General features: G+C 39.9%; 1 protein-coding gene across 2 annotated transcripts in view; it reads right to left on the bottom strand.

The window, feature by feature from the left end:
• Positions 1-25,310, bottom strand: part of ADAMTSL1 (ADAMTS like 1) — a 453,013-nt gene that overhangs the window by 4,063 nt on the left and 423,640 nt on the right. The window contains exons 26-28 of one of the 2 annotated variants that reach the window (XM_089693959.1): positions 22,158-22,365; positions 5,835-5,944; positions 2,977-3,227 (exon numbers count right to left, since the gene is read on the bottom strand). In XM_089693959.1, the coding sequence (XP_089550085.1) occupies positions 2,978-3,227; positions 5,835-5,944; positions 22,158-22,365 (568 nt within the window). In that variant the 3' untranslated portion in view covers position 2,977. The remainder of the gene's footprint in view (positions 1-2,976; positions 3,228-5,834; positions 5,945-22,157; positions 22,366-25,310) is intronic. The other variant, XM_089693958.1, reaches the window with a different exon arrangement.

Raw genomic sequence — 25,310 nt, 5'->3', positions numbered from 1 at the left:
TTCCTCTTTTCCCTGGCTATTTTTCATTTTCTGTGTACATGTGCAGTTCAGTATACACTCCTAGCAACTATAAGATGTCAAGAATGGAGCTGGGGCTGAATCTTGTGTTCATGTTCTGCTATTAGCCACCCAATGGCTAAATAGGATGACTGGGAAGCAGTAGAGGAGATGGCAACGGCAGTGGATGGAGTGGAAGCTGACAGCTTGGATCATAGGTAAGTGTGTCATATTGTGCAAGTATGCTGTGCAAACTTGCACATTATGGCAAGGGCCCATCCCTGACAGCAGATTTAGTTCCGTTTTAAGTACTTTTGAGCCACAGACTCAGAACAAGCATGCTGCAAATGAATGTCAGAATTCTTTATCCACTTGTTCTGAGACAGCTACTCAGAAAGCATTAAAGTCAAAGCTTTAGAAAAACAGCCATGGAACTAGTATTCTCAAAAGCAGAGCCCAGCAATGCCAACCTCCATGATTCTTACACAACAGAGTCCTGTTAATGAATATCCAAACATATGTAGACTTAAAAACTGGGACATAGGTGATGTGATCTGTCCAATGCACAGATAGCATATAAGCATATGGTTAATATTATGACAAATAATTCTAATTTCTGCTACTAAACTAAAGAGAAAATGTGATGTTATTCTATTGATATACTGTATGATGATAATCTCATAAAATATACAATACGTATGACACATGGTCATCAAAGTGTTTTAGGCATGGATATATCTACTATCCATGAATTAGTGACAGAAGTAACCCTCCTTACTTCTAAAGCTTTTTATTAAGGTAAAGTCAGTTAGTCAAAGTGTATGTCCAGCCAAAACTTTTTAAAATTGTGAATGTAGCGGGGAAGAATTAGAACCCCTGTCAGGTTTCACTGTTACCTGGGATTCCATTAGAGACATTTTCCCTCAAGTCCTGTTCTGCAGACAACAGTTCCGCTAAACAGGATGTCGGGGGGAAATCTGCAACAGGGAAGTGGACAGCAATAAAAAGCTGATACAAGCCTTTCCCTTCATTTAAATTTGTCGGTATTGCTGTTGTAAATTTACACTCACTTCCTGTCTATCTCGAAAAAGATAGTGAGGATAAACATCTTTAATGGAGTTTTAGATAGCAGCAAAATCCAACAGTAGTTCCTTTGCATGGACTTACACTTGAAGGGACTGTGTGTTATTATTTTACGTTTAGCAAGTTATGTGATCTTATATTTTATATTATATATATATATATATATATATATATATACACACACTCAAATAATTTTGGTACAAAATAGTTTTTCTAACTGGTCCCTCATAATAGTGTCTATATATTTATATATTTATGTTTTTATTTTTATATGCTCTTGATCCATGAGGAATTTTTTAGACATTGGTTTAGTAATAAAGTATTGCCCCATGTTAGCCATTGATTAATGCGGAAGGTTTGGAGCTTAAGTGATATCATTGTATCATTGTTGGCTAACTTGAGTTATTAAAGATTTAGGCTTTAGCAATAACCTTGGTTGCTTCTTCAAGCTTTATAAATTTCATGTATAAAGCCTGAAAAAGGGATTCAAGTTATCCTGATAAATATCTTGGAAACAACTTCACTTTGAAGAAAGTATGTGTTATCACTATATTATACTACTAATAATAACAATAATACGTATTATCATATACAGTAACCTGTATAATTTTCTGTTGTTACAACTACAAGGTTTCAAAGTTAAAGAGGAACTCTAGGTTAATGTGATCATTTAATAGTGATATGTCCGTTTAAAATGTAAAAATAAAATGTACTATTAGCTTAGAGGTGCCTGCAGATACCAGCAGAAGCATCAAAGTCCTGATATTTTGCCTGAAGATTGAGTCACTCTGACAAGTAAACTTCCAATATTCTACGGTAGTGTATAAAATTGCCCACTTCATCACATTACTTTTAACCGATTGCTGGAATGGGCTGTCTCATTGTCCAAGGAAAGAAGCTTCCACAATACTAGAAAGTGCCAGAGCTTTGCCTGTCAGAATGGCCCTAATATTTGGGTGTAATGGCAGAATTTGTAGGCTGCTGCAGATATGTGTAGAAACGTGTAGGTGACTGCACATTACACCTGACATTAATTTGTGTAATTTTGATAATTTGCTTTAAAGGAAGTACAGTAAAATTAGGTAAAAAACCCAATGACTTGCCTAGGAGCGTTGTGTGAGTCACAAAGTGCTAAAGAGAATTACACATCCTGACCATTCATAGGGTTCAGCTTCCTAGAGATACTCTTTAGGGCCAACAGTTTGTGGATACTTGACCTATATAAGCTTTATTGGACATCCAACTCAGTACCATGGGCATAAATAGGACATGCCCCCACCTTTGTGCCTTCAGTCCTCTGGGAAAACTTTACACAACATTAAGTCAAGTCAGGGCTCTGTGCAGAACGCTCAAGTTCCTTCAGACCATACTCATCAAACCATGTCTTTGCAGGGGTATAGTCATGCTGGAACAGAAAAGGGCCTTCTCCAACTGTTGTCACAAGAATGGAATTGCACAATTGTCTTAAATGTCTTTGTATGCTGTAGCCTTACCAATATCCTTCACTGGGGACACCTTTACTCAATAATATAGTTTATATGTAAAATGCTAATACACTTTGGTGTTTCTGAAAGCACATATTTTAGCAAAAAATCATGGTACAGATAAACAATAACTGCAATTCATTGTAAATAAATATACACTTTTATATGTAACATTACATTTGGTAAGGTGCGATTTTGGTGGGATGTGAAAATGCAGATGCATTTTACACACTCTCCCAAATCGCAGGCAAAATATTGGAAAGCCCTAGTTTCATGAGAACAGTAAATAATTGTACAGTTTTAAGCACAACTTCCCTTCCCAAAGGTTTTGCAACATACTGTACAAACAATTATAGCGATGTTTGACCAGCGATTTGGGGAATGGTAACATTTAAACCCACCTACGTCGTACCTTAGTAAATCCAGCCCTTACAGCCCATACCGTTCTCACAAGGTGCCATGTTACAGCGCTGCCAATTTGAAGGTCGGGGTCTCCAGGAACACATGTGATCTTGTACGGTTCTGCCAGTTCTGTGATGAACACACTCAACACGTCTAGACTGGAAACCATAATTGCCACAGGTGGCTGTGCAGAGGGTCCACGGCGAAACTCTCCAGTGTACGCTGCAGAGGTCTGCCCAGCAGTTCTGTGTGTTACCCGGCCTGGTTAACAGAAACAGATACAAACCATTAAAATATCAATTTGTGATAACAAATTCAGAAAAAAAAAAAAAAAACATTAAATGCTGTCAAAAATGTTACAACTTGTGGCCAAGACACAGACATTTTAAGTATTTACATAATCTTGACAAACAGTAAATGAGCTTTAGAACAAGCCCTCAATGACTTATGTTGAAGGTTGGTGATCTTCTGAGATGTGAAGGAAGGATTAGGATGTCAGTGCCGGATCTTGCAACTTCAAATATACATTAGCAATGGCTGCTCCCATATTTCTATACTTTATATGTTCCTCTGAACTGTAGGATGTATTCTTTTTGATCACCTCTAGCATATAGAACTCCAAAATAAAGTTGCATATTGAGAGAAGGAGGGAGGATTATGAAAGTATGGTAGATAAGTTTACAGAATTATGGAAAAAAGAAGCAATAGAATACTGGAGGTCCAGATATAAGCAAATTACCCTATAGGCCGTGTGGCTTAAAGAGCTTACAGTCTGATTGCTAGGAATCTCATAGCATCTTTACATTTTCCTGAGGAAATCACTAGATGAAATTGAGCATGGTTATCCTATTCTGAGTTCATTTAAAGGACAATTTAAAACAGATACGCTAGAAATCATGAAAAACATACACACATATATAGCACAAATTGCAGTAATGTATTTTTGAGTAACTTTTATACATACCACTGTACACACTTCCCAGATAATATGTAAAAATGTCCAATCTTACAAAGCAGTTTACAGTTTCTTTTTAAGGACCATGAATGACATTTCTATAGAAGCAATTTCCTTTGAATACAAGACTTATAGACTTGTATTGTGAGAAGGAGGACTAAAGCACAATGCTGACCAAATTCCCAACTCCATGTGCAGAAATGCTGCCCCAAATCTGCATACTCTGTTGGGGGTACTAATGCTTAGCAAAGGGAGAAAGAGGGGGACACCAGTGCTTGGGTGCTTGGTGGGATTAGAATAGGGACATTAATGTTAGTGGGGGTCACTGGTGTTCAACGGTGTTTAGTTGATTACTTGCCTGTCCATACTCTCCGTCCTGCTTCCATTGACTGGAACTATAGTGCTCATATCGAGCAGGAGATCCTTCAGCCTGACAGAGCAGCAAAGAAGCTGAAGACAGGTGCAGGAATAAGCATTCCAACACTAAGATGGAAGCAGGACACAGGCCATTAAAACCCTGGGAAAGTCCCATGGAATATGAGACTTTTGGGTGCTATGGTTTTCTACATAGAAACGTTCAGCAACCTCGTCATGGCTTTTCCTGGCACAGTTTTACTCCTGACACAGCTGATTCTGTTTGATTTAATGGTTGTATTTTATCTTACATGTTATCTTGTTGGTCATTAGCACCTGTGTGGTATAATATTTAATCAAGCACTAGGCCATATACCTGCATAATTCTTAAATGTGTGCAAATGTACCCTGGAGAAATCATTTCATTGTTTTTGAAAGAATCCTGACAAACTCATATATTCATTTCCATATTGTATTGCAATTATTTGCAGCCTACGCCTATTAAAGAATAGATTCACCTTTTAGAAAAAAATAATATGCAGGTAATAAAATGTGCATTGATTATTTTTGTCTGCAGGAGCTTGTAAAGCATTGCACCAGCGATCAGCAGATCACTGGTGCCATGCAGGTCTCCTGCAGATCTGTCAGTATATCTGCTTGCTGTACAAGATGTACGAGCAAACAGATATTCTGACAGGAAGCTTCAATGAACTACCAGGGCACTTCACAGCGCCATGGTAGTTCATTGATGACTACAAGCTGACAACCACTAAGGCTGTCAGGACTTGTAGTTTCTCATTCACAGATGACTGTGAATGAGTGACACGGCCGTGTGGAGGCAGAGCCCCGCATGGCCATATTTTTCTTAAATTTGACAGCTAGCGAGGGGGGGGGGGGGGAGAGCATCCCCTGCCAGCTGTCAAAGCGGAGATCGGGGGCCAGTCTGATCGTAACATGTTACATGTTACACCCTGAATATGGGCGTAACATGTAACATGTTATGAAAGGTGAACTTGTCCTTTATTCTGAACAATCTTGAAGTTTTTTTCATTAGCCACTGCTCTGTCACATATTTTACAGAGCTTGCCTTCTGATCTACAGAGGTGCTGAGAGGAGGAGTATAGGAATCACTTCTTGCAAGCAAGGTACCATGGGATATGTAGTCCAAAGAAATGTAAAGTAGACAGCAGAGGAGAAGCTGCAAAGCATGCAGAGAATCCCGGAAGTTGTGGAAAGAGATGACCAGCAGACAAACAGAGCTTGCAACAGAAAAACTGATTTTTCAAGTAAACTTATATTGGATTGTCGAAAGCAACTATTGTTTGTATTGTTATTACATATCTGATGTTATGAAATGAAAATGTATGCTGTGACTATAGAACTCCTTTAACACATGGAAAACATACTGTATATGAAATCTTACACATGCTAGGTAGTGGACACCTGCTCTGTTGGCAATAAGCTCAACAAAACACTTTCTGTGGCTGCTAATGTGACTGTGATGTGCATAAGTATTTGGTCACATATAAAAATATGATTTATGAGTGGTATTTGATTACCTTGGCAGAGTTTGACATTGTTCTGGAGATACAATCGTTCCTTCCCGGGTCTGACAGTACACTTGTCTATGCTGTACAGCTGTGCGTGGTCCTATGCATGGTCCATGACACTGAACAAAGATATAAAAAGCCTTGTCAGGTAACAGTATGTATTTAAAAAGACCCTAAATGCCTGCAGTCTTCGGTAAAGCAATGAGCCCTTTCATATATTGCTGCTATATGGAGACTTCATTGCAGAAGAGTTTTAAGTTTCTTATTTTGGAAGCTTGCTCTTTCATGTATTTCTGATTGTTTTAAATACAGGGATTTGTATATGAGCCATTAGAGGGTGACTCAGTGCAATTACTCAGTGGCTCAGTGTCAATATTGTGTCTCTATCTTAAAGAAGAATTCCAGGTATAGATATTTTTACATAGTTACATTGGTCCAGCTTGGATCAATGTACTTATGCATTTACCATACCTGTGGGATCCCTCTAGAAGTTGGACTTCACTGTAGTAGACACCACTACTACAGTGATCTACATTAGTTTCTGGGTCCCATCCTGAGCACCTATCTTGCTCCATTGTGAACACAGGAGGTCATCCAGTCAACAAGGGCACCATGAGTGAATGCAAAGCATTCTTTGATTGGATGAGATGGATGATGTGACATTACTGCCCACCTTGTCCAATCAGAGAACACTTCAAACTCATTAAGAAAATGCAAAGAGATCGCCAAAATGGTGCCCATGCTGAGAAGAATATCTTCTGTGTTAACAATAAAGCAGGGCAGCAGCTTGGCGCAGAATAAAAAGGAAGCAAGTGGAGACCATTGGCCTTTTGGAGTCTACTACAGTGTTTTCCAGCCCCTAGAGGGATCGAACAGGTATGGTCTATGTATAGTTACATTGGTCCAAGTTGGACCAATGTAACTATGTCAAAATATTAATACCTGGAATTTTTCTATAAGAACTATTATATCAGCTGATATCAGTTACATAGGGCATGCATTTTTTGAATAAGTCAGCTCATAGGTTTGTAGTATGAGACTAAAGCCGGCCATAGAGGGATCATAACTCGGGCAATCTCTTCTGAACTGGCCAAGATTTGATTAGTCTATGGTCAGGTTGGTTGAACTGAAGTCATTTCCTCGATTGACTTCAGGGCAACCAGCCAGTCAGATTTTTTTCATGCGATTACTGGTGGCAGCTATAGCCTCCAGGAGTAATCATTGTGTTCTGCTGACGGGCAAGGCTTTCTGCCAGCAGAACACAATAGCGCAACGGGAAGGATTCCCCTATCAACAATGATTGTGTTAATGGATGAATCGAGCGATTTTCCTTGCTTCCACCCGTGGTGGAAGCAAAGAAATTTACATAATCTGTGGGTTGCTTAAAGCACAACCATTGTGTAGCACTGCAATGCAGGAAGCAGACCCTGAGTGTGATCTATACAAATGTAGCGGCACCCAAGTAGATATATAATCACAAATTATAAACAATTACCAGCTTTTTTAAACAAATAAAGCTAAAACATTCTTTTTTTACTTTTGATAGAGTAGGGGATGGTTAAAACCCCTGTCAGGTTTTTACATTTGTGCGCTCCAACAGAAAGTGAAAGAAAATCTTTGCAAAGTGAAGGAAATTCACCAGCTTTCACCACAACAAATGTTCCTACTGGAAAATTATAATTCTGTTCCCCACACTTTCAGTCTCAGTGATAATGGTCAACATGACTCATACAAGGTACATTTTTCTAGCAAATCACAGACAGCAATAAAAATCTGACAGGCGTTTTAACCCATCACCACTCTTCAAAATCTAAAATAAGTTTTAGTTTTAGATACACTGTAACATATATTGTTAAAAATATTTATTTCAGGCTGATCTCTTTTTGCCTGAAAGTAGACATGAAAAAACTGTGCATTTCTTTTAACCATTGTTTCTCCAATCTGTTGGCTTGTGAATGTGCATGATGCAACTAACTAGGAATGTAATCCAAAGGTCTGCTCCCATCCCTGTAATGATTATGATATTCCCTATGCAATAACCCAATACAATATCAAGACTGTTTTGTGGAGAGTGAATGGAAATTAAGTGAAACAAAACGAGAAAAATATGTGTTAGAATCAGTAGTATGTTTTCCACATTTTATATTAGAAGCCAAAATTATAATATCAAGAGAAAAGGCTAAAGGGTGTATTTATGAAAAAATTGCATAGCAGTTCACCCAGTGAAAGTGCATGGTCATTCACTCTGAGCTAATAGGGTAACACCCCCCCCAAATGTTATTAGGTTATTTTGTGTGATGGATGAAGGTTTTTCATTGCTTAATGAAATACACCACATTTTGCCATGTGATGGCGCTAAGTATCATAGGAAATTCTCATGATACTTAGTGCCATCTAGCGGCCAAATGCGGTATTTTCAATTTGAAATCAACAATAAACACTTGTCCAGCACAGGAAATACAGTAGTTTAATAACATTTGATTTTGCCTCATTTTCACAAAATAAGTGTATATGCCCTTTCACTGGGTAATTTGCTGTGCTTTTTTTTTTTTTTTTAATAAATACACCCCTAAGTATTTTTTAATTTCATAAATTCCCATGTACAAGAATATTAGTCCTACAGACACAAAGTAAACTTAATATACTCCTAGATTGTAAGCTCCAAGGAGCAGGGTCCTCCTATCCCTCTTGTATTGAACTGTATTGTTGCTGTATTGTCTCCCGTTATATTGTAAAGCGCTGAGCAAACTGTTGGCACTATATAAATCCTGTATAATAATAATAATTTACTGCATGAGTTATCTTGCCTGAATGCCTACCTAAGAGTTTATTTTAATATAACCCATATTTTTTCTTTCCTTCATTGAGAGGCACAGCCTTTGTATTGAAGATCAATCAAAACCAGTAGGGTTATAATGCAAGCTACAGAAGTAGATTACTAGGTGCACAAAAACTAAACAGGCAGTTAGAAAGACAGTTTTTTAAAGTGGCTTAAAGCGTAACTAAAGGCACAAATACTTACTTTAGTTTGGTCTTCACCTGTTTTTATTGGGTGGCATTACTCCGGTGAATGTGAGAGAGTGCAGTCATTCTGGCACACTGTGCAGGTCAATGTACCTTCCACAGAGGAGTGAAAAATAAGGCAGGTACAGTAAGTGTACTTTATTGCAGAAGAGACCTTGCATGTCTCTTTTGCAATAAAGAGCCTGCCTGTTTGCAATTTTTATTTTTTAAAGTTTAGTTCTGTTTTAACGCTCAACTGTCAGAGAATGCCAGTTCACCTAGTACTGAGGAGTAAGGACCTGCTTTTTTCCTACAGCTCCTGGATTTGTTATTTTCTAAGAAACAATTGAGTACTGTCCGTTATACATTTTTATTTGCACTAACATACAATTTTTCAAGACAAGCTTTTGAGGCATGTAGCTTCTCCTTCTTGTCCTGAAAAATTGTATGTTACAGCAAATAAAAAAAGCTTCATGAACAGTACTCAATTGTTTCTGTTGCAAGTGCACTAATCTGGCTGCAATCACCTCAAGCAAGATGGAAGATTATTTCCTAAGTCAATTTCCATGATCAAGTAGCTAACTGGCAGACAGCTGCTACAATTTTGATCTTCCTAGTCTTTCCAGTCTAGCTGATGTTCATCAGTGTTTTTGCGTTTATTTTCTTTGGATTATTTTTCCTTCCTGCACAATTATTTCTTTTCAGAGCTGGCAGATTTAACTATCTGTGCTGACTATGGCTCACACCATTGCAGGATAGCAAGAAGCGGAAACCACCCACTTTATTCTTTGTTTATTATGCATCTGTGGCTGAGTAGTCTATCTACTTTGTTTTGCACAAGCTGCAACTACCCTTTGGTTGGCTTCGCAGCTGCGGTCATTTTATTGTATTGCTCAGCTGCAACTGACTCTCTGTTTCCCAGGATGTTGTGCATGTACTCTGGAAGACTGCAGGTTTTTAAAATTTGAATTCCGCTTCATCAGCCCAATCAGTGAAGCTTTATTAAGACTGATGGCTTTCATTGCAATAGAGAGGGCCTTTTCTTTCATGGCAATAGAGAGGGCCTTTTCTTTCATGGCAATAGAGAGGGCCTTTTCTTTCACTGCAGTAGAGAGGGCCTTTTCTTTCATGGCAATAGAGAGGGCCTTTTCTTTCATGGCAGTAGAGAGGGCCTTTTCTTTCATTGCAGTAGAGAGGGCCTTTTCTTTCATTGCAATAGAGAGGGCCTTTTCTTTCACTGCAATAGAGAGGGCCTTTTCTTTCACGGCAATAGAGAGGGCCTTTTCTTTCATTGCAATAGAGAGGGCCTTTTCTTTCACGGCAATAGAGAGGGTCTTTTCTTTCATGGCAATAGAGAGGGCCTTTTCTTTCATTGCAATAGAGAGGGCCTTTTCTTTCATTGCAAAAGAGAGGGCCTTTTCTTTCATGGCAATAAAGAGGGTCTTTTCTTTCATGGCAATAGAGAGGGCCTTTTCTTTCATTGCAGTAGAGAGGGCCTTTTCTTTCATGGCAATAGAGAGGGCCTTTTCTTTCACTGCAGTAGAGAGGGCCTTTTCTTTCATGGCAGTAGAGAGGGCCTTTTCTTTCATTGCAGTAGAGAGGGCCTTTTCTTTCATTGCAATAGAGAGGGCCTTTTCTTTCACTGCAATAGAGAGGGCCTTTTCTTTCACTGCAATAGAGAGGGCCTTTTCTTTCACTGCAATAGTGAGGGCCTTTTCTTTCACGGCAATAGAGAGGGCCTTTTCTTTCATGGCAATAGAGAGGGCCTTTTCTTTCACGGCAATAGAGAGGGCCTTTTCTTTCATTGCAATAGAGAGGGCCTTTTCTTTCACGGCAATAGAGAGGGTCTTTTCTTTCATGGCAATAGAGAGAGCCTTTTCTTTCATGGCAATAGAGAGGGCCTTTTCTTTCATGGCAATAGAGAGGGCCTTTTCTTTCATGGCAATAGAGAGGGCCTTTTCTTTCATGGCAATAGAGAGGGCCTTTTCTTTCATGGCAATAGAGAGGGCCTTTTCTTTCATGGCAATAGAGAGGGTCTTTTCTTTCATTGCAATAGAGAGGGTCTTTTCTTTCATTGCAATAGAGAGGGCCTTTTCTTTCACGGCAATAGAGAGGGCCTTTTCTTTCATGGCAATAGAGAGGGCCTTTTCTTTCACGGCAATAGAGAGGGCCTTTTCTTTCATTGCAATAGAGAGGGCCTTTTCTTTCACGGCAATAGAGAGGGCCTTTTCTTTCATGGCAATAGAGAGGGCCTTTTCTTTCATTGCAATAGAGAGGGCCTTTTCTTTCATTGCAAAAGAGAGGGCCTTTTCTTTCATGGCAATAGAGAGGGCCTTTTCTTTCATGGCAATAGAGAGGGCCTTTTCTTTCATTGCAATAGAGAGGGCCTTTTCTTTCATGGCAATAGAGAGGGCCTTTTCTTTCATGGCAATAGAGAGGGCCTTTTCTTTCATTGCAATAGAGAGGGCCTTTTCTTTCATGGCAATAGAGAGGGTCTTTTCTTTCATTGCAATAGAGAGGGTCTTTTCTTTCATTGCAATAGAGAGGGCCTTTTCTTTCATGGCAATAGAGAGGGCCTTTTCTTTCATGGCAATAGAGAAGGCCTTTTCTTTCATGGCAAAAGAGAAGGCCTTTTCTTTCATGGCAATAGAGAGGGCCTTTTCTTTCATTGCAATAGAGAGGGACTTTTCTTTCATGGCAATAGAGAGGGCCTTTTCTTTCATGGCAATAGAGAGGGCCTTTTCTTTCATGGCAATAGAGAGGGCCTTTTCTTTCATGGCAATAGAGAGGGCCTTTTCTTTCATTGCAATAGAGAGGGCCTTTTCTTTACAGTACTACTTTCATCCTCAGAAGGCTGTCTTGATAAGTTCCTGACTTTTGCCAGAAGGTCTGTTAATTGGTGGATTTTACTACTAGGGGACTCTGAGACGCTTCTAAGGTAATAATGGATGACACTAGAAAGAAAAAAAAAAAAAAAGAGGTCTGCTCCTCCTTCACAAGGTTGTCACAGTAAAATGAATGCAAACCTGAGGGATTCTCTATATGTCACCTATTTGGTGACCTCAGGCATATTTGCCTTTGCCTCCTCTTCTGCTACTAGCTCTGAGAACTTTTTCTGGCCCTTCTCCCTCCCTTGACCTGGAATCCCATACTTCAATTATGAACGATTTTGAAAAATAGTTTAGGAAATGTATGTCCTGACTGCTTGGCATGTGCCAAGTCTTGAGATACCTGGGCAAAGAAATTACCAATGCACATATTCCTGAAAATGGCTGTCAGGTAAGTGGATGCTGTAGCAATCGCGGGCTGGACATCTGAAACACTCAGAACAGATACAGTATGTTACCAGAACATCAAGGATCTCCAAAAAAGGGTCCAATGCTTTATTTGATGATTGCATCACAGCTAAAGCAACAACATTCTGAGGACACTTTTATCAGGCATGTAACTATCAGGAGCGTGGCTCGAAACTTCGATGTTTCAGCTGTAACGTGATCATCAAATACAGCATTGGATCATTTTTTGGAGATCCTTACTGTGCTGGTGATTTACAGTGCCTTGAAAAAGTATTCATACCCATTGAAATTTTCCACATGTTGTCATGTTACAACCAAAAATGAAAATGTATTTTATTGGGATTTTATGTGGTAGACCAACACAGCGGCACATAATTGTGAAGTGGAAGGAAAATGATAAATGGTTTTCAAAAGTTTTTACAAATAAATATCTGAAAAGTGTGACATGCATTTGTATTCAGCCCCCCCTGAGTCAATACTTTGTAGAACCACTTCTCACTGCAATTCCAGCTGCAAGTCTTTTTGGGTATGTCTCTACCAGCTTAGCACATCTAGAGAGTGAAATTATTGCCCATTCTTCTTTGCAAAATAGCTCAAGCTCTGTCAGACTGGATGGAGAGCATCTGTGAACAGCAATTTTCAAGTCTTGCCACAGATTATCAATTGGATTTAGGTCTGGACTTTGACTGGGCATTGATCTAAACTACTCCATTGTGGCTCTGGCTGTATGTTTACGGTCGTTGTCCTGCTGGAAGGTGAACCTCCACCCCAGTCCCAAGTCTTTTGCAGAATCTAACAGGTTTTCTTCTAAGATTGCCCTGTATTTGGCTCCATCCATCTTCCCATCAACTCCTGTCCCTGCTTAAGAAACGCATCCCCACAATATGATTTTGCCACCACCATGTTTCACGATGGGGATGGTGTGTTCAGGGTGATGTGCAGTGTTTTTTGCCACACATAGCATTTTTGTCTCATGTGACCAGAGCACCTTCTTCCACATGTTTACTGTGTTCCCCACATGGCTTCTCGCAAACTGTAAAGGGGACTTATTATGGCTTTCTTTCAACAATGGCTTTCTTCTTGCCATTATTCCATAAAGGCCAGTTTTGTGGCGTACATGATTAATAGTTCTCCCACCTGAGCTGTGGACTTCTCCAGCTCCTCCAGAGTTACCACGGGCCTCTTGGCTGCTTCTCTGATTCATACTCTCCTTGCCTGGCCTGTCAGTTTAGGTGGATGCTCATGTATTGATAGGTTTGCAGTTGAGCCATTCTCTTTCCACTTTCAAATGATGGATTGAACAGTGCTCTGTGAGATGTTCAAAGCTTGAGATTTTTTTGTATAACCTAACCCTGCTTTAAACTTCTCCACTACTTTATCCCTGACCTGTCCAGTGTGTTCCTTGGCCTTCATGAAGAGGTTTGCTCTCTAATGTTCTCTAATAAACCTCTGAGGTCTTTACAGAACAGCTGTATTTATACAGAGATTAAATTACACACAGGTGGACTCTATTTACCAATTAGGTGACTTCTGAAGGCATTTGGTTCCACTAGATTTTAGTTAGGGGTATCAGAGTAAAGGGGGCTGAATACAAATGCATGCCACACTTTTCAGATATTTATTTGTAAAAAATTTTGAAAACCATTTATCATTTTCCTTCCACTTCACAATTATGTGCCACTTTGTGTTAGTCTATCACATAAAATCCCAAAATACATTTACGTTTTTGGTTGTGACATGATTGTGAAATGACAAAATGTGGAACATTTCATGGTGTATGAATATTTTTTCAAGGCAGTGTATCTTCTGTTTTGAGATACTTGGGGACTAAGATGACAGCTCTTAAGTTCCCATCTCTGAAGACGAGGATTCTGTACTCACCTTCCTTATGAAAAAATGTTGGTACATCTCCAATTCTTGAGGTTCAAGATGCCCTAAAGATGAAAGATTCTCCTGCTCACAAACAAAAGATAGGTGCTAAAGTATTTTCTAACTATTTTTTTTATTATTAAATTTCCAAGGATTGGTAGCATCCTAATAAGGCCTTTCTATTACCTAAATGCTTTTCAGTCTGCTCTCCTTTTGCAGAAGACTTTACTAAGAAATAGGCTACCCCTCTTATTGTGGACCCATGCCTAAATAATCACAAATAATAATTAAAAAATAATAAATACAAATAATATCACAATATTAATGAAAATAATAACAGTAATCCCAATGGAGGAAGATCCTTCTTTTACAGATCCAACAGATCATAAGATGGTGTTGGTTGTCTATTGTATGCCATTATTGAAACACTGATGCAACCGGTAACAGCATTTGTGATACTTTTGAGACAGGACTGGATCAAACGGTCAACACTCTAAAGTTTCTGTGTATTATTTTTTGGTGTTTTAGTGTCTGGCTTTACAGTGTCAGCAGTAGTTCTGCACAGGATCTTATGGCTCAAATGTTGTTCTGTGGATCAGGTCCTCCAAGGTCCACGACAAGCTGTTCTAAGCAAGGTGGGGGAATGCTGAAATTTTATGCTGAGTACAGGGGCAGTTAAATTTTACAAACAAGGGTTTAAGAGGTGGGTTTTTTCTGGTTATAAAGTATAATTCCATTTTTTGTGTCAAATATTTGTTTGACTCCCTAGAAGCTGGTGGACTTACATCGAACTATCAAAGGTCTGACTGTTCCTCAGTCCAAAGGCTGTGTCTCTCAATGTTTCTCAACGAAATCAGAGAAAATGATTTTATGGTGAGTACAAAAGAAAAAATAACTAATGTGAACATAACACATACAGGTGAAACTCGAAAAATTAGAATATCGTGCAAAAGTTCATTTATTTCAGTAATGCAACTTAAAGGTTAAACTGATATATGAGATAGACTCATTACATGCAAAGCAGGATAGTTCAAGCCGTGATTTGTCATAATTGTGAAGATTATGGCTTACAGCTCATGAAAACCCCAAATCCACAATCTCAGAAAATTAGAATATTGTGAAAAGGTGCAATATTCTAGGCTCAAAGTGTCCCACTCTAATCAGCGAATTAAGCCATAACACCTGCAAAGGGTTCCTGAGCCTTTAAATGATCTCTCAGTCTGGTTTAGTAGGAATCGCAATCATGGGAAGGACTGCTGACCTGACAGTTGTGCAGAAAACCATCATTGACACCCTCCATAAGGAGGGAAGGCCTCAAAAGGTAAATGCAAAAGAAGTTGGATGTTCCCAAAGTGCTGTATCAAAGCACATTAATAGAAAGTTATGTGGAAGGGGAAAGTGTGGAAGAAAAAGGTGCACAAGCAGCAGGGATGACCGCAGCCTGGAGAGGATTGTCAGGAAAAGGCCATTCAAAATTGTTGGGGACTTTCACAAGGAGTGGACTGAGGCTGGAGTCAGTGCATTAAGAGCCACCACAAACAGATGGATCCTGGACATGGGCTTCAAATGTCGTATTCTTCTTGTCAAGCCGCTCCTGAACAACAAACAACGTCAGAAGCATCTTACCTGGGCTAAAGAAAAAAAGACCTGGTCTGTTGCTCAGTGGTCCAAAGTCCTCTTTTCTGATGAGAGCAACTTTTGCATCTCATTTGGAAACCAAGGACCCAGAGTATGGAGGAAGAATGGAGAGGCACACACTGCAAGATGCTTGAAGTCCAGTGTGAAGTTTCCACAGTCTGTGTTGATTTGGGGAGCCATGTCATCTGCTGGTGTTGGTCCACTGTGCTTCATTAAGTCCAGGGTCAACGCAGCCATCTACCAGGAGATTTTGGAGCACTTCATGGTTCCTTCAGCAGAGGAGCTTTATGGGGATGCTGACCTCATTTTCCAGCAGGACTTGGCACCTGCCCACACTGCCAAAAGCACCAAAACCTGGTTCAATGACCATGGGATTACTGTGCTTGATTGGTCAGCAAACTCACCTGACCTGAACCCCATAGAGAACCTATGGGGCATTGCCAAGAGAAAGATGAGAGACATGAGACTGAACAATGCAGAAGAGCTGAAGGCCGCTATTGAAGCATCCTGGTCTTCCATAACACCTCAGCAGTGCCACAGGCTGATAGCTTCCATGCCACGCCACATTGAGGCAGTAATTGCTGCAAAAGGGGCCCAAACCAAGTACTGAGTACATATGCATGCTTATACTTTTCAGAGGTCCGATATTGTTCTATGTACAATCCTTGTTTTATTGATTGCATGTAATATTCTAATTTTCTGAGATTGTGGATTTGGGGTTTTCATGAGCTGTAAGCCATAATCATCACAATTATGACAAATCATGGCTTGAACTATCTTGCTTTAAATATAATGAGTCTATCTCATATATTAGTTTCACCTTTTAAGTTGCATTACTGAAATAAATGAACTTTTGCACGATATTGTAATTTTTCGAGTTTCACCTGTAAATGTCAATCAGCACTCATAATATTCTACTACAGTCAGAAAATGCATGTAAGATATTAGTCAGTAACTCTACTACAGAATATTGTTTACAAATATTTTAAGGTTAACAATACTTGAACAAAAATACAAAGTCAGTAGTAACTGACCAAATAGTCATAGTCATCAAAGCAAGGTAAGTTTTACAATGCTAGAGAAACATTTTTTGACATTAGCATCTTTGTTTTATTGTCACTTTAGGCAAAGCTGCACCTTGGACTGCGCTTGTTCTATTCATGGTGTGTTCAGTAATGAGCAAAGTCTCTTGACTACTACCTTGATGTCTACATTTTACAGGTTAGTACAGGTGCCTTTTATACATAAAAGCCCTTAGAGGACTCTGGATGCATTATCAAGCACCTGTGAGTCCTTTATTTAAAGCAACACTGGGCCTGGTTTTCTGTTGTCCTTAGAATCCAACAGATTCTTGTTTTCATTCTTTAATTTAAAGGTATTAAAGGTATACATAGTTATTACTTCTCTCAGTGTAAAAATAACAACCAAACTGGAGCATAGCCACTGCTTTTAATAGCTTTGTGTGGTGAAGCTATTCAGTGCTCCTTTTTCCTTTTGAGCTCATGTTGTGAGCTGAATTCTGTAACTACTAGGGTCACATGCACACAACTATTTAATGGTTGTTTAACCACTTCCACTCTGCCCTGTAGCAGAAATACTGCTACAGGGTGGCACGGGTGTGCACAATCACGTATATATACGTGATTTTGCAGTGCGGGGTAGGGGAAGCGCGACCATTCGCGGCCTTGGCTGTCAATTACCAGGTTCCGGCTGGTGATTCCACGCCGGCACCCAGCGATCTCCGAGGATTTCCGATGGGGGAGAGACCTGTATGTAAACAATACAGATCTCTCCCCTGTCAGCTCCTGCACACTGTTTTGCATGGCTCTGCATAGCAGAGCCATACAAAGCAGCGTGCTTACAGTGAAACACACACACAGCACACAGTAAAACAGCAAACAGTTAACCCTTTGATCGCTTCAGATGTTAACCACTTTCTTCCCAGTGCCATTAGTACAGTGTCAGTACTTTTTATTAGCACTGATCACTGTATTGGTATCACTGGCGATGTCAGTGACATCAAATCAGTTCCCCCCAGTGTCAGAATGCCCACTGTAGTCCCACTATAATTCGCTGATTACCACTATTACTAGTAAAAAAAAAATTAAAAAAATTCCAGTATATATACTGCCATTTGTAAATGCTATAACTTTCACGTAAACCAATTAATTTACATGTATTAGGATTTTTTTTTAGCAAAGACATAAAAATTCATTTTGGACTAAATGTATGCCGAAATTTGATTTTTGAAATTTTTTTACTGGACATGTTTAATAGCAAAAAGTCAAAAATATTGTTTTTTTCTCAAAGCTGTTGGTCTTTTTTGTTTATAGACCAAAAAATAAAAAACACACAGGCGATCAAATACCACCTAAAGAAAGCACTATTTGTGGGAAAAAAAGGACGTAAATTTAATTTGGGTGCAGTGTTGCATGACCGCTCAATTGTCAGTTAAAGTAACAATGTGCCATATCGCAAAAAAATGACCTGGTCAGGAAAAAAAAGAATTCACAGTGACAAATTCTATGTAAGGAAACACATGCAAGGCACAATTAACATCATTATTGATCCATGGTGCATGTAACACATGTAAGAGCACATAGGAAATACTCAACAAACAAAGCATATCTCAGACTAGGAGAACATAGTGTTTTATAAGAGATGCCAATTTCATGCACATGTTTATTTATACTTTTAATTAAAAGTCAGTTTTATGTCTGGTGAATCCTTTTCCACAACCACTGACTATGGCATAGATCAAGGTTTGATCTAGGTCAGTGCCAGGGTTATTGGATCAAGGTCAGGGTCAAAGAACAAAGTCCGGGTCAAAGGTCCGGGTCAGTATTTTTATGAAAAAACATTTTTTAAATTAGTATAAGTGTCAATTATTGTCAGTGTGTTTTAGGTAGGATTAAAAACAAAGCAAAATATGCAGTATTGTTTCTGGGCTGTACTACGGGTACAAACAACAACTAACATACACACATTGTAGGCAAGTGGCATTTCTGCGATTGTCAGGAGCAGGAGAATTTATTTTGGGTTGTTCTTTGGTGGTAGGTTATGGTAGTAGCAAAAAATATACAGCTAAAATTTAAAAAAAAAGTTTTTTTTCTAAACTATTTTGGCTTAGTTTTCCTTTGATAATAAAACCCCCCCAGGAGATATCCATAACCATTTTCCACCAAATGAAAGCCAAATTTGTTCTGAAAAAGACAAGGTATAATTCACATGGATGTACAAAGCTAGTTGTGATGATATGTCCGGTTTTACTAACACATGTCAAAGTTGCTAAATTGTGCTTAGGTATTAACATTTGTTAAGCACTGCAATTTTGAAAATTCGAACAGAAACCTGTACTAAAAGAAACACAGAGCTACCTAGGCTGACCTCTACATCTACAATTTACAAGTCTCTTACCAAATAACACCTTAAAAACTAGGACAGGGTGAAGGCAGAGCTCCTGGTCTACATACCAGTTTAAGGTCAGTGCAAAAAAAAACTACTGAAGCAAGTGGATCAATGTTACAGCTAGGGAACTAACTTTATTTCCCAAAATAATGGTCAGCAATGACAGACATGTCCCCATACCTGTGTAAAAGTTCTGAAGTTAAACCTTACGTTTATCTGGGTAAAACAAAGCTATATATCTGACAAAAGCACATATCAATTTGACTGTAACCTCTTAAAGCCCCTTGATTAACGATTGCCATATTATTATTAATTCTTATCTTAGTGTCAATAATTTTATTTGAGAAGTCACCAACTGATATTTTAGCTGTAGAGTCTAGTGTTCTAAATCACCTTTTGTTTTTTGTCTTGTATATTTTTACAACTATCTATGCTATGCAATATATGCAAAATAGGATAAAGCCGGCGACTCAGTAACATCCATTTGCAGTTATATTTATTTAGTTTGAAGGTGAGTACAGCATAACTGTACTGGCTGTATCCTATTTTGCATCTAATTCTATGAGTGATACTGAAGACACTATCAACCAGTTTTTTCAGCTTCTGCCTGGGATCCTGGAGAGAGCATAGCTTTATTCTGCGATACATTATAGTATTATTTACTAGTTAAACAGAATTCCCTACATCAGTGTTTCTCAGCCTTTTTTCAGTCATGACACCCTTTAAAAGGATTTTCAGTCTTGAGAAACCTCTCTTTAAGGATCCATTCACTTGCAAGATTGGGGAATGGTAAAGCTATGTGGTTAAGCTGCATTTTTACCACCAATTGCTACCACCTTAGAGGCAGCAGCCGGTGTGGTAGAAATGCTGTGGCCATGATGCTTTACAGCCAAGGCAGGAATTATACCCCCTGTTGTGTTCACAGGCACTACCGCTCACTGAAGTCTACCCACTCAAGTGAATAGGGCCATGCTGCAGCTGCCCTGCCACCATGTGCATTTGCATGATTACAGCATTCTGGTGCTGCATTTAGGGGGTTAAAACAGGTGGTAAGGAGGTGACATATTGCTTCTTTACCGCCTGTCAAATGCCTCTGAGAAGTGATTAAGCATGGATCACTTTTCAGAGGGCAAGCAGTCCTTGCCACTAGCATTAAAGCGGAATTCCAGACATTTTAGTGTTTAGTAAAAGTCAGCAGCTACAAAAACTGTAGCTGATGACTTTTAATAAACACACATTTACCTGTCCCAGGGTCCAGCGATGTTCTCACCTGCGTGGTCCTTTCTCCCCTTCTCTCCACCACGGCGCCGGCATCTCAACTGTGGGCACCAGGCTGTGACAGCTTGCGGCTTCACAGCCTGGTGCCCATTGCGCATGGGCAAGTCACGCCGCGCCTCCTAATTGGTCTGGCAGTCTCCTGGGACCTGTGAAAGTTCCCAGGAGACTGTGGGTGGAAGGAGAGAGCCGAACTTCCAGCTCAGTTTACCGCGGCAAACTGAGCCGGAAGAGGAAGCGGGTACCTGTCAAACACAGGTATCCGCTCCCCCCCAAAAGGTGCCAAATATGGCAGTGGAGGGGGGGAGGAGGCAAATAAGCAGAGCTTCCACTTTTTAGTGGAACTCCGCTTTAACAAGCTCTACAAAAGCGGTCCGTCTAGCTTACAAAAACAGTTCTGATCACAGAGTATAAGATCAGGATTAAAATGAACATACAGGCACACACACACGCTGAAAAAGTAAATGTAAGCTACAGTGCTTTGAGGAGCTCTTTCTAATGCACCTTTCACATTTGTGTTCCATCTGTCCGTCTTTCATCCAACCGTTGACAGTTGAAAAACGGACAGCAATGCATCTCTATGGGCTAATGAATGTAAATGGATGAGCACCCCTTTACATCCATTTCTGTTTAGGTCCGTTGTTTTAAACAGAACATGTCTCTGTCAGATCCAATTTAAATTAACCTGAATGGAATAAAACGGACGTAAATGGAAAATGTCCATTTTGTGTCTCATCCTTGCTATTAGCCAGCAGGATGTTTCGCTAGTTGTTAAAAACCTGCTATCAACAGAATATAACAAAAAAAAAATCTGGTATTGAATTTGGGGGGAACCTCACACTAAAAAAATGGTGTGATGTCCCCCCAAAATCCATAACAGACCCAACATGTGGCCCCTCAACATGGGGGGGTATTTTTTTGATGAGCACAAGGGCTTCTTCCCCACAACCCTGGCCCAGTTCATTGTGCAGGTGCAAGAGGTGACTTATTGCAATCTGGAAGCAGATACCACCCTCCCCACCCATGGGAATAAGTAAAGAGTATATAGTACCCCTACTCATGTACCAAAAAAAGTCAGTGGTAAATAAAAAAACACAAAGACGTTCTTGACCAGTCTTTTATTAAAAATGCACATCCATCATCAATCGTTGGTCACTGCCCAACTTGAAAAAAAAAACCCCACCAATACCTGATCGGACTGTCATTTGCCTTCAACCAACTAGCACTCTACCTCCCCCCACCGCTGAATTAAACTAAGGGCCAGTGACATCATTGACCATACACAGACATGTCCGTGGACCAGGTGCTTTGCTGGTGGTCCCCACAAGAACCCCCCACATTGAGGGCATGTGGCCTGGTATGGTTTGGGGGGGATAAACACTCATCTTCACCCTTTCCTGGCCTGCCATGCTGCATGCTCGGATAAGGGTCAGCTATGGAATTTGGGGGGCCTTTTTTGGCTTGGGTTCCCCCTTAAAATCCATACCAAACCTAAAGGGCCTGGTGTGGATTTTGGGTGGGAACCCTGTGCATTTTTTGGCTAAAGGTCCCCCCAAAATCCATAACTGACCTGAAGGGTCTGATGTAAACTGATGTAAATTCAATCTGTTTTTTTCTGTGCATAAACATGAATAAACAGATGATGCCTGAATGAAAGAAGTCTACTTCTTGAGTTGCCTCACTCTTCTACTAGTAAACATAACTAATGCCAGAATCAGTTTGGCAACTTTCCCCAAAGTCAGTTGTTGTGGTTTAGAGTTAGGTCAGCATTATTAGTTTATTTCCACACATGTTGCTATAGTGACTACTTTATAGAATAAATGATCTCCTGAAAAGTCCTCACCTGCCCCCATGAAGATGTGGTCCACTCCACACACAGCTGTCTACTGCAGCTTTGACTGTCAACAGGACGTTTTGCAGACAAGGTGCAGATATCATTTGACACTGGTATAGAGATCCCTGTTCCTGTTAGTTTTTGGCAAGTCACCCTGCGAGTCTGTACTCCTCCTCCACAGCTCTGTGAACATGCAGACCAGGAGGTTACCATCCACCTAAACGAAAGAAGTGAAAACAAGGTTCAGAGGAACTCATAGTATAATTAAACTAAAACCATGTGACACTTTTCCGGTCTTACTGTAAGATAAGGCTCATTGTTAATCCCAAGCTTTGTGTCAGAATGCCTCTATATAAATACTCTAGGGTAGTAATTCTCAATTTATGACAGGCAGTTGTATATGGTCTCAGCCCCAGCTGTGACTTCTGAAAGCTTCCCAGCAGGTGTACAGCTGGAAGAGTAGATATGTCAGTCCAATCACAAGTTGTTTCCTGTGGCCGATAAGCAATCCTGGTGACCACCTGACAGCCCTGAGGAACCCGAATGTGGGATATAATATTAAAAGAACGTTTTAGGCAAATAGCAAATGCAATATTTATTTCAAAATTTAACAAACAATTTTTTCCATCCATGCAGCTGTGTGCATATTAAAGCTAATTTCTGTTAATTATATGCAGTCCTGCATGTAGTGCATTGTGCAAACAAAGTCCTACATGATTAAATATTGGGCCAGTAATTGGTTTTCTGAGTTCTGCAAAGAACAGTATAAGGAGCAGTAGCATAGTAACCAATGCAAATTCACCATTCACTTATCTGTCTTGACTAAATTAATATTTTATTATGTGCAATGGATTGCTGGAAATAACCAATGCTCTTTGCACTACCAATAAAGCTCATGAGCCCACACATTTTGATTCATTTGGCCAATTTCAAGGCCTAGTGCACAATATTATGCACTACATATGTGGAGTTTACTGCACATACAAAACTCACATCACCACCACCATTTTGAACAGTTACCTGCAGTTTCCAGGCACAAAACATTGTAAAGAGACCCAAAGTCTATGCAACTTCTATGCAGCTTTTTCATAAAGAGTTACAGATTTAAATAACAAGGTGAAAAAGGTTTATTTTCTTGTGCTGATATTTTGGAATGGAAACATAAATATTAAACTAACATCCATTACTGCAGTGTCTCAATGAAAATATGCCTTAAAATACATACTAAATATATGTATAACAAATTCCATTCTTTATCTCGCATGCAGTTCTTTAAATTTTTCATTACTTGATGACCAAGCTGACTGGCAAAAGTGACAATGAAAAGGATGGGACAAGCTGTAAAACTGCCAGGGATGCTTAAAGGGACCCTGCAAAGTCCCTTTATAATGTCTGGATGCCCTCCTCCGGAAAATTAGTTTGCTGATAGGATGTCCAAAATGTACCTGTAAAGACAAAAGTCTATATATGTACCTTACCCCTATCTTCCCAAATCATTGGGCATGATTTTACTATTCTTCCAGGGAGACTGTATTTCTTTGCAATAGCATCTTCTTGTGAGATTTGGGATGCAATACATTCCTCAGGATTCAGCCCGATGCCTTAGACTAAAATCAGAGCTAAAGTACATAATCTATCTTTTTTCTTTACAGGTACATTTTTGGAAATACTATTGCCAGAGATTTTTACCGAGAGAGAGGGCCTGTAGATTATAAGCGGACCATGTATTTTATCACACAGACCATTTTAGGAAGTTGCAGTAACAGTTTTTTTTGTTTTTAATACCTCTTTATTGAGTTTTCCAAACATTTTTACAGCTATCCATTTCAAAACGGAGGCAATAAAAAATTCTGGAGCACAACCAAGCCAACCAACTATGGAACAGATATAATGAGGCCTATATCTAACATTGCTGTGTATGAGAATAAAATGTTTTAGACACCGTAATGTCAAGTAAAAAAAATTATCAATCCTGAGAATGTACGCTCTCAGGAATAAGAGGTAGGAAATGGAGAATCAGGGGAGCAGAGTAGCAGGTGTTGCAGCCAACCGGAACTAGAAAACTTTAGAAAAAATAGGTAGAAGAGAGAGGAGGGATTAGAAAGACAGGGGGGAAGAAAGCGGAAGAGTGGACAAAAGGGGACAAAGTGGGAGGGGGAAGAAAGAAGGGCTATTGAGCTCAGTGGGGTTCAGTCAAAGACCCCTATGTCCTGTTTTTTTTAAATAAAATGTAAACCACATGCACCAAAGTTAAAGTGATATTAAAGTGATTCTAAAGGTTTATTTTTTTTTTAAGAAAAAATAACAAACATGTCTATACTTAACTGCTGTGTGCAGTGGTTTTGCACAGATCCTCCCCCACAGGTTCTCCTGGCCCCTCCCTCCTGTCGGGTGTCCCACAACAAGCAGCTTGCTATGGGGGCACCCGCTGCTCCGTGTATCTATTGTATCTATTACTGCTCCGTGTATCTATCACATGAAGCTGTGGCTTGGCCCCATCCCTCTCTCTTCTCATTGGCTCACTGGCTGTGATTGACAGCAGTGGGAGCCAACGGCTCCCACTTCTGTCTCAGCTAATGATAAGAGGGAGTTCCGGGATAGCCGAGACTCCAGTGCACATCGCTGGATCGAGAGGGGGCTTAGGTGAATATTAGGGGGGATGGGGGAGCTGCTGCACACAGAAGGCTTTTTACCTTCATGCATAAAATGCATGAAGGTAAAAAACCTTGAGCCTTTAGAACCACTTTAAAGTCAATTGTAAAAAATAACAAATATGTTATACTTACCTGCTGTGTGTAGTGGACTTGCATAGAACAGCCCTGATCCGCCTCTTCTTAGGTTCCCCGCCAGCGCTCCTGGCCCCTGCCTCCTGCTGAGTGCCCCCATGGCAAGTATTTTGCTATGGGGGCACACAAGCAGGTTTGGGAGCGAGCTTCTGCTCTGTGTGTCTATTAACACACAGAACCACTGCATTGCCCCACTTACTCTCCCTCTTCATTGGCTCACTGGTTGTGATTGACAGCAGAGGAAGCCAATGGCTCTCGCTGCTGTCTCAGCCAATGAAAAGAGAGAGTCCCGGACAGCCGAGGCTCTCGTGCACATCGCTGGATCGTGATAGGGCTCACGTGAGTATTAGGGGGGCTGGTGGAGCTGCTGCACAGA

The sequence above is a fragment of the Staurois parvus genome, unplaced genomic scaffold, assembly GCF_062004578.1.
Source record: "Staurois parvus isolate SC_StPar_1 unplaced genomic scaffold, SC_StPar_1.0 ptg000644l, whole genome shotgun sequence".
NCBI classification, from domain to species: domain Eukaryota; kingdom Metazoa; phylum Chordata; class Amphibia; order Anura; family Ranidae; genus Staurois; species Staurois parvus.
This window is presented reverse-complemented; position numbering and strand designations above follow the sequence as displayed.